At 41.5% G+C, this 16,188-nt stretch overlaps 1 protein-coding gene across 1 annotated transcript in view; it reads right to left on the bottom strand.

The window, feature by feature from the left end:
- The window catches only part of CEP112 (centrosomal protein 112), a 162,430-nt gene that overhangs the window by 93,311 nt on the left and 52,931 nt on the right, over positions 1–16,188 (bottom strand). The window contains exons 17-18 of the mRNA XM_009902668.2: positions 10,426–10,561; positions 7,099–7,206 (exon numbers count right to left, since the gene is read on the bottom strand). Coding sequence (XP_009900970.2) covers positions 7,099–7,206; positions 10,426–10,561 — 244 coding nt within the window. The remainder of the gene's footprint in view (positions 1–7,098; positions 7,207–10,425; positions 10,562–16,188) is intronic.

The following is a 16,188-nucleotide window of genomic DNA, read 5'->3' as shown; positions in this document are numbered from 1 at the left end:
CACCTCCAGAGAAGGAGACTTCACAACCTAACCTCTCTGGGCAGCCTGTTCCAATGTTCTGTCACCAGGCAGCACAAACCTCACCTCAATCCTCTTATCTTCCCAGTCCTCCTGCCATGAGTAAATTTGGTTTTAAATCACCAGCATGCTGGAAATGAAGTTGCATCCCTGTGATTAAATCACACTTAGCACCATGATGAAGGTCAGGAGGTCCCACTCCCCTCCTCAGCCCTCCTGCCAACACAGTCTGCAAACAGAGGTATTCCTTTCAAATTAATAAACCTCGAGTCACTGCAAATAACAGTTTGTGGCAGGCTCAGATACAGAATTTATTGTACATAGGCTTTGTTTTGGGATTCAGAGTTTATCCAAGGACCTTCTTTGAACACTGAGAAGAGACTTCACAGGCACTCGCAGCCTGACTTGCTATTTACTGCAGGCACCACTTTATGTTCCTGGAACCGTCTCCCCTCGCCCTCCTCCCCACAAAGTTGATTCTGTTGACTATACAGGGAGCTAAGGCTTTTAACTCTGAATCACACATGAGTTAGATGCCTGCAGGAGCCAGTGTAAATACCCATCCATCTGGTTAACAATTCTGTAAATAGCAATGGTACAGCAAGATTTCCACCCACTCTTTACTTGGAGGTTAAATTTGTATCCTTTTCCCATTTGTGAGTTTTAGCTAACATCAGAAAATGAAAAGTTGATGTTGTTGATTGAAGAAACTATTCCTCAGATACTCTGTGCAAATGGCATTCATCTGTGTTTTAGGATGGTTCAAAGGAAGCATTTATGCATCCTAGATTAATTTATTAAATGAAATTTATGCAGCTTGTTGCTGAAGACATGAAAAATTTAGAGCTGCTGCTACCGTGCCCAGTTGGCCTCCATGCAAGAGCAGACTGTATTTCAATTATCTCAGACTATAGACAAAGAGGAGAGGAACAAAGCCTTTCACAAAGACTGCATCTTTGTAACTAAACCAGCATACTAAAAATGGATTGTGAATGCCTGAGTAGAAATGGGCTGCTTAAAGTACAGCTAAGAAATGCCTGGAACATTGGTCTGTCTGAGCAACACCGTGGTTCAAGCACCTCTTTGCAAATATTTTCGTGTTTTCTCCATTGAAGTGGAGAAGTAGCAGAGTGATCAAAAAGAAGCTAGGAGAAACAGAAAAGAAGCAACAAGGCCACAAGAAAATCTAGGACTTATGTGCAGTGGCAGGAACTCTTAGCTGAGAAAAGGTGCAGAGACAAAGCAAGCTGAGTGTTAAGCTCGTTGTCTCTCTTCGTGTGCCCAGCTGAAGGTCTCTGAAGTCTTGAGCATGACACCAGGCAGAGTCTAAGGTGCACACAGAGTGATTGTGTCTCATGATAGGACTGAAGATATTTGTAGTTGTTCTGAAGAGATGACCACCAGCTGGAAGATTAACTGAGCCAGAAGCAATATGCCAAATAGATACAATAGGGCTGTAAACTCAAAGCAGAAGCAACTTCTGCCCTCCTGCTTCCTACCGCAGAAAGGCTGAGTGGTCACAAGTAAAGTAATGAGAAACACTGGCTCCTGGAGGGTCAACTCATACTCCATAGACCTTTCAGCCCATAACACCCTATCAGTTGATCCTTCCTGCAGAAGGAGTGCTCCCAAGCCATGGGACTAAATGACATTTCTCAGCCTAAATAGCTCAAGGCCCCATTGCTTGGGCTTTTGACAGCCACTCACAAAGTTTTTCACAGACAATACTTACTTCCCTTAAGTAGCTTCCTTTCCAAGTCCCACTCCCAACTCACAGCCAATCCCTGCTTTTTACTCTGTTCCTTACCCATGCTGTACCTCCCCATCTCTCACACAAAGTCACAGTCTTTACACCACACTTTCAACACACAAAATGTTCTGGCTGGATTTCCCAGAGAGAACATGAAAATTCCCCATGAGAATTCTCTTCAGCTCATTTAGCTGCTGAACTCTTGAACACCTGAACTAAAGAGTGTTTATTACCTAAATGCACTTCAAGGGGTGAAAAATGAAGACACTTAGGTCAAAAATATTTTAACTTCAGATAAAAACACACTCGGGTCAAAAATATCCACCACTCTCCAGCATTTTGAGAAGCTATCATTACAATTTTAAACAAAAGCAAAACGCCCCATCTCAGCCTTGATAACCCAAACACAGGTGAAATCTCTTGGCACCAAGTTAAACAGTTAAAAATGATCAGGGGGGATGCCTGACCATGAAATACTAATCTAAATAACACTTTAGAGTGTTTTTATGTGGGAGATTGTGCTTGGAACCTCACCATTAAGCTTGCAATGAATAAGATGTTTGTTTCTAAATATATACACTTGTGTATAAAACTAACGGTTGGGATTACAAAATTCATGTTTTACCTGAGATACCCACACCATTTTCTTTAAATTAGCCTCCCTAGAAAGTCAGAAAAGATGAACAGGAAGTTCTACAGAATATTCTTTCTCTCCTCCTAATCTGCATACTTTCCTCTGCTCCAGCAAACTGCTAAAATAAGAACAATTTCCCAACACTACCTTGGCCACTTGTCCTTGCTGCTGGCAGGTAAGATTACAGCCAGGCATTTTTCACTTTTAACCAGCTGATTCTGCCCTTCTTTATCTATCTCCCTTCCTTTAATATAAACGATATATTTAAGCTCAGCCACACCTTTGTCTTGCTCCAGACTTTAAAGTGTAGACTACTTCTCTCATCTTTACCTTCATTTCAAAGTGATTTTGTTAAATACCCAGTAAAACATTTCTGAAGGTGTCCTGTTTCTTTCTTACTTGGCTAAATAGGACAGGACGACAACTTTAATTATTCCTTCATGAGTTTTACAGAAGTCAGGACCCAACAATAAATGTCACAAGAAAGGATTTCCTGAGATATAAGGAGATTCTTCAGCTCTCACGTAACAGCTTTCCACTTTGCTAAGGAAGCATGAATAATTATCATTTTAAAATGGAATAAACACTACTAAAGGAAAGATGAATGAAAACAAAAGACTTATTTATACATTCAGGTTGATATCTAATCTCAGAGAGTATGTCCCTAGCTCAGCAAGTGATACCATCCTGCTATGACAATAATTCACTGACTTTTTCAGTGTCTTCTCCCTGCTAGAAAAATAAAATTCCATAGAGTTTGTCTTTCTTATTAATCTTACATCTCATTTTTTTCACACTCGCTCAGTCATAGCACTTCAGTAACTATTTATAGCAAAAAATGGGCGTAACTGTGACCACAGTGATCTGTTACTGCATTTTCTTAATAGGAAAAGGACAGACTAATGTCACTGAAACAGTAAGATCTCCAAAAGCTCAATGGAAGTTTTCTATTCATGGCAATTTATGAACATCTGCTTGTTGCAGAGTTGACTCTGCGGTGAAGCATCTCTGCTCCACCACAAGCGCTCTGCCATGGGACAACAGCTTGCCCCAAGAGATGTGCTGCCTGGGGGTTCCTCACTAATGTGGATATGGGGCAAAAAAAGCAAATTTGTTCACTTTTTTGGTCAAGTTTACCTGTCTAAAATCCACTACTGAAAAGTTTGGGCAGATGTTCTTTCAAACATTTGGGCAGAAACACTTCCCAGGTATTCTGAGCCACACTGAGGATGCAATTAGAAAGTAGCAGGAGAAGAAAAATAAAAAAAGGGGAAAAAAATAAAAGGGAAGGGGTGCAAAAAAACCCAAACAACCTTTTTTCCTGTGCTGACAGTGCCATAAAGCCCAGCTATAGATACTGCAACCATTTCAAAGGCAGGAAAGGCTGAGGCCTTCGCTGTGGTGTCCACTGGCTTTGAAGTGCCGAGAGCAGCTGCTCCCAGCAGATAGGAACTGTGGTGCTGCTGGAGTTAGTTTTTTTTTTTTTTTCTTCAAAATATACTTTCAAATCTAACAGCTGCAAGTAGAACAAAGTTGAGCTAAAGTATATTTAGAGAAAAAAAAAAGGCAGCCACCAGTTTCTCTCTAAGAGTGTTCTCAGTGGATACTTCAAAAGAAAGTGGCACTGAATCAGATGAAGCTGGAACCAGGAGCCACACGTGACAGCTGAAACCAAATCCTGCAAGATCCAAATGGTTGTCTTTGCCTTATTAGTGGATTCCAATGCACTCAAGAAGTCAACAAAATATTAACTGCTATGGGTTTGTAGTTCCCCCCCAATTATTTTTCAAGGAAACTTAACAAATACATAAATATATATCAGGTTATTTATTAATATAAACACCCAAGAAATATCAATATCTATCAGTAGATCTGCAGGCAGAGCAATCTTTCAGCTCCACAACCAACAGCCCATGTTCATACCAGTAATCTCTTTGAAATCAGTGTTCAAGGAGAGTCCTGTGAAGCCCAGGCAAACATTCATATAAAGCAGAGAGGTAAATCCCCAGTTCTCCTGCACTTCGAAGTGTCTCTTAGATTGAAGAACTGGGTAAAATACCATTTGGTTCTTTATCACCAGCTTGATTAAATTTATGGGCAACTGAATTGTCCAGTATGCTGTCAGTGCAGCCTCTGCCACTCACTGTGCCAACCTCCACCAGATGTTATCTGAAGGTCAATTTTCCTTCCCTTTGTGTATAAATTCCACTTGACAATTAGATGCAGATGCTTGAGGCAGAACATATCAGAGCAATTACTACATTTCTCAGGTAGCTAAAGTATCACCTTTTTTTTTTTTTTTTTGGTTGGGTGCCTATTTCCTGACTGGAAGCCTGCTAGAGCCCTGCTGAAATCACCACCAATTCTCATTTACTGCTCTACTTAAACAGTTTCAATCAGTCCATTCCTCCCCAAGTAACAACCAAAGGAAAATGCAGTAAAACAAGGCATAGTAAAGTCTGCTTTAAAAATGGTTTAGAAGCTTTGAAGCATAAATACAAAGTAATGCAGAGAGAGGGAAGCTGGAACTACTGGAAGGAAATTTGAAGGTGGAAGAACTGAGCTCATGCTGCTCTGTGGCTGGGCTGAAGGAGCTTTGTTCTGCAGAAATGACAAGACAAAAAGAACGAGGTTTCCAAAGATAACTCATTGCAATCTGCAGGAAGGGACACACATTTTTCATGTTTGCAAACTTTCAAAGAACATTCCAAACCAAGTACGAAGAGAAATAAGTTTTTTAAAAGGGCATAAACAGGATTCCTCAGAAAATTCTTCTGAGGCTCTCATTGTTTAGCTCTCTAGTGCTGAAACCCTGCACTTGGGTTTCAGGGATGTTTCATAAGTCTGGCAGTTTTTTTTCTTACAGCAAAAAGCAACTATCCTAAACAAAAGCGAAGAAGAAAATATCTGACTTCAGTGCAAAATCCTTTCACTAATGTTTACCACAACATCGATGTTGTTGCCTTGGGAGTTTTTTGTTTGTTTTGTTGGGGTTTTTGTTTGGTTGGGTTTGGGGGGTTTTTTTGTAAAATCCAGCCTCCAGGTTTGAATATAACAGTCAGGATGATACAAGAAAGCAAACATCTAAGCAATGCCACTACTGGGCATCATCATTTGCCTTCAGTGTGCAAAAACAGCCAGATATTTGGCAGAAGGCTGCATCTATGGCTTGACCATGGCTCTCACTATGTCTATGGGAAGGTGTAGGTAGGAACAGTAATGTCACAATGCATGATGAACTGCAGATTTGTATTCTCTCTATAGATCATATTCCTAAACCTGGGAACAAAATCTTCAAGTAAATGCTTACTTTGGGCTTTAAAGATGCACCATAAGTTATGAGAACTGCAAAGAAAAAAGTGAACCAACCATATCACTGAAGTGATGGGAACAAAAGAGTCCATTAAAAAATTCCACCTTAAGGCAGATGCCCAACTAATCCCAACACCTCCCAGCATCCTCCCTCCAGTGTGACCTTTAATTGACACATCAAACTTCCTCACCTTTAATGCAAGCATGAAACAAAACCCCTAGTGTCTCTTCATCTCAGACTATTCCTGAATGCTTAAATACAAAAATCCTAAAGAACATCACCCAGTTAAACAAAACGCCTGCACAGACACATCTCACTGTTACACAGGGCAGCTTCTCACCCTCTGTCAGCTGGCCACCCAATTAGTAATGCTGACACTTCTGAATGAGGATAAGGCAAATACTTTGATCTGAACCAGCAAGATCTCTCCTATTCAGAAAGCCACGCACAAAACACACTATTGTTCCTCCCAAGCACAGGCAAAGGTGTCTCTCAACACCTACCAAAGTGCTCTTGCTCCTTAATGACTTGAAAAAGCCCCTTCCAGATGGATCAGAGCAGGACTCCTATCACAAGTCGACTGCAGCATTTCACCCTCTTACCAGTACAGAAAACGAGAAGAAATGAAACTGCGTTTCCCTGGTGGAAATGTAAACTTATATCCACACAAAAACATTGACAGGAAAGAATTTTAAGCTTATGGGCTAGCCATATACTTGCTATAAAGTAACAAAAAAAGACCTTCAGTCCTCTAGCAGGTGTTACCCCACAGACCCCGCTTCAGTTTCACAACCAAGTACCACCTTACACAAGTGTCTGATGGCCTGCTTCACCCTCAAGTCCATATTGTGCAGTAATTTGTCTGCTTCTATTTTATTTTTATCCCTTTACACTTCACCACACTACTGAACTCAAGTTTCTCTTCTCCACCCAAATGTTTCCTGAATATTTCCCAACCCTGAAATTACAATAAAGAAAATCACTACTGATGGGCCAAAACAAGCATTCACATGAACACTCCCCTTGTTAAAAATGATAAAAAGAGTAAAATGCTGTCTCTTGATGAGAAGAAAAACAGGTAGCACATGAAATAATTTCATCTGGGAATTAGGAAAATAGGTGTTGCCACCTGTAGGGCTGGGAAAAAATCTGAACAAGACAGAGTTACAGAGGACTGTGAAGAGGAAACAAAAATATTTTCTGTGTAGACTGTTCTCTCTCCATCCCCCATCACATAAACTCTGCATACCTATAAATTCTCTCTTTACACAAAGAAAAGCCACACACAGAGAGAGAAGGACTCAGTCTGCCACAGGAGCTGACCTACACCTGCATGAGAAGATGTCTCTCCTCCCATCCACCCTAAGGGGCAAACTGACTGACCTGTTGCTCACATCTTTGCTTCAGCTCCTCCAATTGCCAGGAGAATTCTTTCGATTGCTTTTCCCGGAGCGATTTTGATCTGCTTAGATCTGCTTCAACCTTTTCCATCTACATGGTAAAAGAAAGGGAATATTTAATTTTTTTTTTTTTTAAGGCATAGCTTGAAACATTCTGACGTTTCTCCAGTTGTTTGCAAACCATCAAAGAGGAGAATGCAACCTGCTCAGAATGAGAACAACGCTATTTGTATGTAGTGAGAATGAATGTTCACTCCCCACAGGGTTATTAGTTACTTAAGGATATAGCAATCACCTCTATCATGCCACTCCCTGATTACAACGTATTGGCTCAGTTTTTCACTCAGCAGCAGTGAGCATCCCATTCAAAATGGAGCTTTTTTTTTCTAGATACATTATAGAATCAAATATATTTCACACAAAAATATATTGCCCCTGGAAATTCAAAGGAAATCATGCATCAGTCAGTGCACAAATAGACATTTAAAGTGAGTTTACATTAAATCAGTAAAATAACTTAAAAGAGAATTACTTGGCTTCAAGTGAAGTTCTCTGAAGATAGTCATCGCCTCTGAATAATGAGTCCCACAGACTCCAGCACACAGCATCAAGGAAGCAATTTCTTAACTCAATTAACAAAGGCTTTTGTATCAAAAGCACAACTGTTAGCTGTACATCAGGCATGTTTTCCAGGGAATTAATAAATATATATTTTTATGTATGTATACACAGCACTATGCTGCAGTGCATACTCATCAGTTACTTCTAGAGCTAGGTCCCAACACAAGCAGCGAATAAACCTAAATCAGAGAGACAAGGGGTGTAGATATCATGAGGGACCAGTGCTGCTGCAAGTCCTCCTGCTGCACCAAAAGAAGAAACACAGAAATTCCTGAACCACAAGCCAAAATCCTGTTTGGCCTAAGGGAATGCTCTGTCTTCAACAGATGTCTTTGCCAAGTGGCCTGGACATCACTTCTAAGCCAGGGGAAAAAAGAGAAAAGGCAGCACTCAAGAGTGGCAAAAGCATTATATTGGAAAATCCTGCACCAAGAGAGGAAGATATAGGACTAGAAACAGTTGGCCAGATAGAAAGTGGAAAAATAGAACAGAAAGGAACAAGTTATCCTTCCAGCAGCTCTTGAACCTCACTGCTACTACCTGCTCTTAAGCAAAAAGGAATCCAATGACTACTATATGAATAATTCCTCCTGCCTCCAAATTTACTCAAATTGCATGTTCATTGCCATATTTTACTCAGCTCAATAAAAAACAGGAAAAAAAAAAAGATCTTGTTACTTTATTGAAGGATTTTTATCCTTAAGAGAATGAAAACATTCTAAAAAGTGAAATAGTAAAAACATATGTAAAGGTGCTTTAGCTCTGCTGGCTTTTGTGCTTTAGTGGTTAGGTCACACTCATATATTTCCTACAAATGTACTGAAGGCTCTTGATGGTTATTTGCCAAACCCAGGAAACATTAGATCTGAAGTACCATGACATAGTCAGGGTTTCTTTTTTTGCTAGTTACTATTACAAAACCTGCAGAACTTAGAGTTAAAAATGTCCCACTTGCCTATCAATGAGCATCAGGTGACTCTTACTAATCACAAGCTTGACAAAATAGGAAGCAGATGGCAAAAAAAAATCACAGAGCCAAACTAATGAATCAAATATTGATTACAAGAACTGAAAATGCCAGACCCCATCCTACTTATCTCCATAATTAACTTCACCACACAACAAAAATGGCTTCAGAAGCCTGGTATTTCTAGTGCAGTTAAAAGAACAGCGTTGCTATAGCTACTACAGGTTTTGTTTTATAAGTAATACATTGCACCTAACCACAAAAAACAGAATTTTCCAATATGTTACAATCTAAGGGGTGATTTATCTGAAGAGTACGTGTGTGCAGAAGAATGAGAATGAGAAAGGACAAAGCTATGAAGACAGCTTCAGTAGTGATTCTTTGATGTATTTCCTTGAACCTTTGTTCCTGCAGAACAGCACTACTCAATTGTACAGTATCATTTACTATTTATTTTAGCATGAAAACAGGGACAGAATAAACCCATGGCTGATTCTTGGAGTACAGAAAAAATTTGTCTTCAAAATTTGCCAGAACACAGTAATATACTGAAAGAAATTTACAGTCATTTTGAAATGACAGTTGACTACATTTCCCAAATTCTTTGGCAGTTTTATTTTTTTGTCTGTTTGTGTGGATTGCTTTTTTTTGTTTGCTGTTTTGGTTTGTTTGTTTTTTAAGTGAATGGAACTGTTCCTGGTCTTTCTAGGCTAAGAGAGTTAGGGCTGTTCAGCCTGGAGAAGGCTCCAGGGAGATCTTAGAGCAGCCTTCCAGAACCTGAGGCCTTGAGTGACCTGGGCTAGTGATTGTGCCAGGAGGATTGGAACTAGATCTACTCTTCTCTAATTTCAAACCATTGCCCCTCATCCTGTCACTGTAGGCCTCTGTAAACAGTCCCTCTGCAGACTTCTTGTAGCTCTTGTAGGTACTAGAAGGCTGCTATTAGGTGTCTCCAGAGCCTTCTCTTCTCCAGACTGAACAGCCCTAGCTCCCTCAGCCTGTCCTTGTAGGACAGGTGTTCCAGTCCCCTGATCATTTCAGTGGCCCTTCTCAGGACCCACTCCATCAGCTCCATGTCCTTCCTGTGTTGAGGGCTTCAGAGCTGGATACTTGTCTCCCCTTGTTTTTTGATCACCTGTCATTTGTTCCTTACTTCACTCATGGTGCTGCATTTGCAAAATTCCACTGACAGTGCTTTAACTATTGTTTGCTCCAGAAGGAATTTAAGACACTAAAATATTTTTATATAAATTCCTGCTACTAATTTCAAGAACAGTAAAAAGTGGAATTTTCTGTCCTCTGCATATGCCTACCAGCAGCCACCATGGCTCTGTCCCTGTTTAGGCTCAAACTGATTACAGGACCTAATTAACGGATGAAGGAATCATCCTGAAAAGAGTAGGAAGAGGCACACATTTAAGTGGAAAATTACAAATGCCATTCCACAGGGGTGTATAAACTAACACTTTATACTCTCACTCCTGAAAAATCCCTAATCAGTATCACAACCATGGATATCTTTGTAACAATGACAATCCTGGCTTTGTTAGAAAGATGAAACAGCCGCCAACATCCCTTTCTGACTTGCTAGCAAAGACACTACATTGTGAAAGATTTTGATGTAGCACTCTCAAGTGAAGCATGTTTCTGGCATTATAAGATCAGAATATGCTATCCTACTGAGACGGAGTTTCAGAAAGGCTAGCATTGTGACCTTCTCACCTGCTGTTTCATTTCAGCATAGACTTTTTCTGAGTTCAGCTCCACCTGCCGCTTAAACTCCTCCAGGGCAGCATCTGCCTGCTGGGCTTGCAGCCTCTGTACCTCTGTCACCCGAGTCAGCTGCTCCTCCTTCTCCCTAGAAAGTCACAGAAAATTTGCAGAGTTCAAGTATCAAATAAAAGAACAAGTGTGCCAGTCTAAAAGAGAGCCCTTTAACCCTCTCCATTTAAAATAGTATTCAGATTTCAATTTCCTGTCCCAGCTTCTGCCAAACTTCCACAGCAATACTTTGAAGAAGGGAACAGAAGGCTGCGAGTTATTTTCGCTTTCTCTTCCTGATTTTTGCACCCCAAACACAGTCCTCTCAGCTTACAATTGCTCCATCTTCAACATCTGCATGGACTTGGTTTACTACTGGCTTTACAACCCCCTCTTTTTAACCTCACATTTAAAAATATACTGTCTCCCCCAATACATAAATTAATTTCTTTTCATATGATCATCCTCTCCCACTGAAAACAAACCCCCCAAAATTATCCCAGTGCCATCTTTGCCCAGACAGGATGCAGGATTACTCACTGCTTGACACATATCAAAATGCAAAGCAGGGTAACGTGTGACATATGGTACCTTCTTAATCTATCAGCAACACATAATGCTGTAATATCTGCTCAGCCTTTTAAATAATGACAGATGTTAAATCTTTATGCAAAGATATTTCATATTAATAGCCTATGCTCTGTGACATATTCATGTCAATACATATATAGACATCTGCTGGAATGGGTCCAGAGGAGGCCACAAACATGAACAGAGGGGCTAGTGAAGCTCCCCTATGGACACAGGCTGAGAAAGTTGAGGCTGTTCAGCCTGGAGAAGAGAAGGTTCCAGGGAGACGTTAGAGCAGTCTTCCAGTACCTGAAAGTGGCCTACAAGAAAGCCAGTAAGAGACTTTTTACAAGGGCTTGTAGTGATAGGATGAGAGGGAATGGATTGAAGCTTTGAGGAGAGCAGATTTAGACTGGAGATTAGAAGAAATTCTTTACAGTGAGGGTGGTGAGACACTGGAAAAGGTTGCCCAGGGAGGTTGTGGATGTCCACTCCCTGGAGGTGTTCCAATACCAGGTTGGATGAGGCCTTGAGCAGCCTGGACTAGTGGAAAGTGTTCGTGCCCACGGCGGGGAGTTGGAGCTAGATGATCTTTAAGGTCCCTTCCAACCTAAGCTTTTCTATGATTTCTATGAATCTATGAATCTGCTTGGGTTTCTGAAGACACCATAGTATATCAATAGCAATGCACACACAGCTTGTTGTGTTCACAGATGCACACAGACATATATACACCTGAAAAGTAGACACATCCATCATATGGACACATCGTAGACCAAAAAAACCCTGATAACCTCTAACCATTTCAGAAATTTTCCTGTGATTCCTCAGCCAGACCATCAGGCAGGGCTGTTCACTTTCCATTACATGTTTCTATTATGGCAGGTCAGTGGAGTGCCTGACTTTGTGTTCAAACACCAGGGAACACAATGGTGGTATCAATGGACAAAGCTGGCTCCACCAGTGGTTTGTAACAGAAGACACATTCAAACAGACCTGTGGTTGACATTTCCATTTTACAGGCAGAGGAAGTACCTCATGATAAATTTCCCGTTTTGACAGAAATTATTTCCATATAAAACAAAGAATCTGACACATAGGAGACGGAAAAGCCCAGCTAATTCATCTAGTCTGTCACCTTGCCAGCAGTGAACGAGCTATTACAGCACTGAGCGAGCCTTTTATAAAGGTCAGGAAGCTGCCAAGCCCAAAGTTACAGTCTTCACATCCTCTTCTGTGGTTTTCATACCAGACTCTGACAATGGGACAAAGAACATAATCCTACATCTTCACAAAGCGTCTGTTTGCAGTGGAGGAGAGCAGGGTAATTCCATTAGCAAAGAGATCAAAGACATGCCACAAGCCATGAGTTAAGTCTATCCCTGTTTACTTTATAGGGTTTGCATTATGCACATATTGTATTAAAAAAAAAATAATTGATTTTGGTACCTTATGATTTTGGTACCTGATGGGAGAACTGAGACACAGGGAGACTGCTCTTTCCTCTACAGAAAAAGGAAAACACCTTTTTTACCCAGCAGAAGCTGAAGCAAAACACAACAAAATCCAGTATCACTTTTTTTATGGTAACTGTTGTATGAATTTCTTCCCATTTGCTAGAGAGCATCCATCACCCCTACACAGATCCACTCTATTTCTACTGCCTCAACAATTCCATTTTCAAAGCTCCTTTGAGGGGGAAGACAATCTGTAAATTAATCTAAGTTACCATATTTTCCAGTCAATTAAAATTGCACATCATCAAAAAAACCCACAACCCAACACCACCAAAATCAACATATTTTTCTCCTCTTCATCTAAATTCAACTGGCAAAAAGGCCATTTAGGATTTAAATTTCTACTACAGGGGATCCAAAAGATGAAAATTGCCAATACAAAAATCCTCAGGTATTTCTTGGAATGGGCACACCAGTAATGCTTCCAGAGCTAAAAAATGATATGAACTGTCTGATGAGCTCGTGATGTGTCAGCTCGAGCTGCAAAGGCTCAATTATCCCCCTGAAACCCATGGACTAGGGATCTGCTGAATGCAGACATTTCTAATAGCTATTTGATACTGAATTACAGTGAACACATCCTTTCCCTTTCCCACAACAAAATCCACCAGCAGTTCACAGGGGAGGATATATAAGAGGCTGAAACCTGTATGGGGCTCAGCACCTTAGAGGGAAGACAGGAGCCAGCATGGCTCACCAGCAGAGCACCCACCCACATGTGTTACCTTGGTGAAAACATCAAGAAGATCAAACCTCAACTTCTCCTCCCAGAGATGCTTAATTCAGTTTTAGGTACTGGGTAATGAATCTCCTTCCCCACAAAATACACCCAATACTTCCAACTCCACACTGGAAACAAAACCAAAACCTGAAGCTGATTCAAATATATCCACACTGGTTAAGTGTCAAGAGACACCCAAACAACATTTCTGGTCCAATCAGATGGAAATGCAACAAATCTAAATGTAAAAGGACAAGGTGTCAGTGCTTGTGCTGTTAGTGAGCCTCCAAATTTATGCATCTTCTTCCTGAGGAATGGTATTTTTATTTTGAAATATGGTGATGTAAACTTTTAGGAATCTGGGTTTAGGCACCTTCCTTTCTTTCAAGGACTTAATCCCATGAATAGATGCAACATCTCATTATAACCAGGAATAAAACTTGCCTTTTTTTTTAGGGATGTGGGAGCTAGCTCTACTTTTTGTGCAGTTGAGATCTGTACAGAAGCTTAGAAAACACGTACAACAATGGACCACGGTTCACAAATATAAGAAAAGCTTTACTTTTCCTTTTTTCCTTCCCCCAAGACACTGAGCAATGTGCCTTGCATGAAGCACTAAAATATTCACTTTGAAGATCTTTTTTTTTTTCTCTCCAGTTGGACTAGTTGCGGGGCCGAATACAATACAATTATATCACTTAAATCCCCTAAAGCTGAGCCGGCTTGAATATTAAACTAGGGTGAATTTACTCTTTGGCCCCAATTTAAAAAGAAACAAATTCTTCTTGTTTCAGTGTATAAAGCACAGAATTAACAATCTTACATGGCACAAACCATCGCAGTGGAAGTGGACTGTGAAGTCCAGAATTGCAATTTCATAAGGCAGCACTCTGAAGTGCACTGATAAATGGAAAATATAAACATCTTACATACTTTCTCTTCATGCTTAATCATAAATGTTTTCCTTGCTTTGTAAAACGGCTTCCAAGAGGTAGCAACTGAACACAGGGAGACAATCCGCTCCACCCTTTTCGGAGCGGTCGAGGCAGCATCTCAGAAGCAGCATGGCTAAAGGCTGCGTGCTGGATCAAAGCTGGACCGAGCTAGGCGGGAGCCTTTTGTGGCAGCGAGCAGGCAGGGGTCGAGCTGCAGCCCCAGACTGGAGCCGACAGCAAAGCGCCCGAGAGCCGAGGCGGCAGCCAGGGGGCGCTGCTCTCACCCAGCGCGGGCGATGGGAACGGTCCCGGCGTTCTGGGGCGGGGTGCGGCAGCTGGCACAGGCAGGGTGAAATCTCTTTCCCAGATCAAAGGTATACCTACAAGGTCAGCAGGAGTGAGGAAGCTTCACCAGGGTGTCCACTCGGAGAAAGGGCACAGCGGCCTCTGCACTTGCTGCAAGGGATGCATCGGCTCAGAATGAGCTGCCCCAAGAGCATGCAGCTGTGTAGGGCTCTGGCTGCAAGCAGTGCCACAGTGTCTTAGCAAAAGAAGCTGGGGCATAGGTTATCTTTTCCTCCCTTCTTCCAGTGTTGGGCAGAGACAGTGGAAGGGACAGGCAAATCCATTCCATTAATACATGGCTCCATGACTGGTGCCAGCATCACAATTTTGGGTTCTTTCGCAATGGGCCAGCCTATGCCACACCAGACATGATGGCACTGGATGGGAGCCACCTTTCTCAATGGGGAAAGAGAAGCAGACTGTGAAACTCCTGAGCTTTTGTTATAAAAATTATACCAGGCTTTAATTCATGAACATGCCAATGCTCTGCCAGGTTTTCCAAAACTGCTGGCAGCAATGAGCACGCACCCGTGCCCAGAGCTTTGCTTCCCAACTGTACTGGAGCTCAAAAGCAGAGCAAGGGATTTGTATGGTAAGGACACATTTTGCCACTGAATAAGCTTCCAAAACTTAGAAGGGGATTTCATAAGATCAAAGTCTTGATGTCCTAAGTCTGCCACAGGTTAGTATGAATGCATGCCTGTAGACAAAAATGAATCTTGCTCCATCAGGTTGAGGCATGGGAAAAGCAGAATGGCAGGTGAGCCTTCAGTCCTACTGGCAAAGCCAAGATCTTCAGTCAGTGATCTGCTGAGAAAGACCAGGCTCTCCTGCTGAGAGCCCTGCAGACCTCACACTACATACCTGCTCTGATCCTATGCACGTAGATGTGCTGTGCTTACACAAGTCTTTGCCCATTCCTTCCTTTCCCTTCCAAACTGCAAACTATTCACTTGCTGAAGAAGGATGTTGCTGGGTTTGTTTCTAAACAACTTCCCTTTTTATTTGTTGACACAAGAAATAAAAAAACCTGACTCTTCTACTAATCCCTGTTGAAACAAAATCACTGATGACCATTTATATAGTCCAGTTAGACTTTAAAATAGCTATATAAACACATGTTCCCAGAGGAGAACACAACTCACTAGACAACATAACACACAGCATACCGAGTACTTAAAAACATAAACCTTTGTTAAAACATACACAACATTCCCAGGAAAAGCAAAATTCAGGAAAATGACCATCATATTTTTGTGTCTAATCTACAGACCTGAATGTCCATCCAGTGTATGGACACATAGATCAGGTCTGATGATCACAGGGCTGCAGAACTTCCCTCATGGGGACAAGCTGGGAGTTCTGAGGTTGGTAAACCTAGAGAAGATGATGCTCCAGGGAGACCTTAGAGCAGCCTTCCAGTACCTGAAAGAGGGTTACAAGAAAGCTGGAAAGGGACATTTTACAAGGGTTTGTAATGATAGGACAAGAGGCAATGGCTCTGAGCTGGAAGAGGGTAGATTTAGACTGGATATAAGAAAGAAATTCTTTAGAATGAGGGTGGTGAGACACTGGAACAGGTTGCCCAGGGACCTTGTGGATGCCCCTTCACTGGAAGTGTTCAAGGCCAGGTTGG

Source organism: Dryobates pubescens, chromosome 20, assembly GCF_014839835.1.
Source record: "Dryobates pubescens isolate bDryPub1 chromosome 20, bDryPub1.pri, whole genome shotgun sequence".
In the NCBI taxonomy this organism is placed as follows: Eukaryota; Metazoa; Chordata; class Aves; order Piciformes; family Picidae; genus Dryobates; species Dryobates pubescens.
Note: the sequence above shows the minus strand (reverse complement) of the source record. Positions and strands in the feature narration are given on the sequence as shown.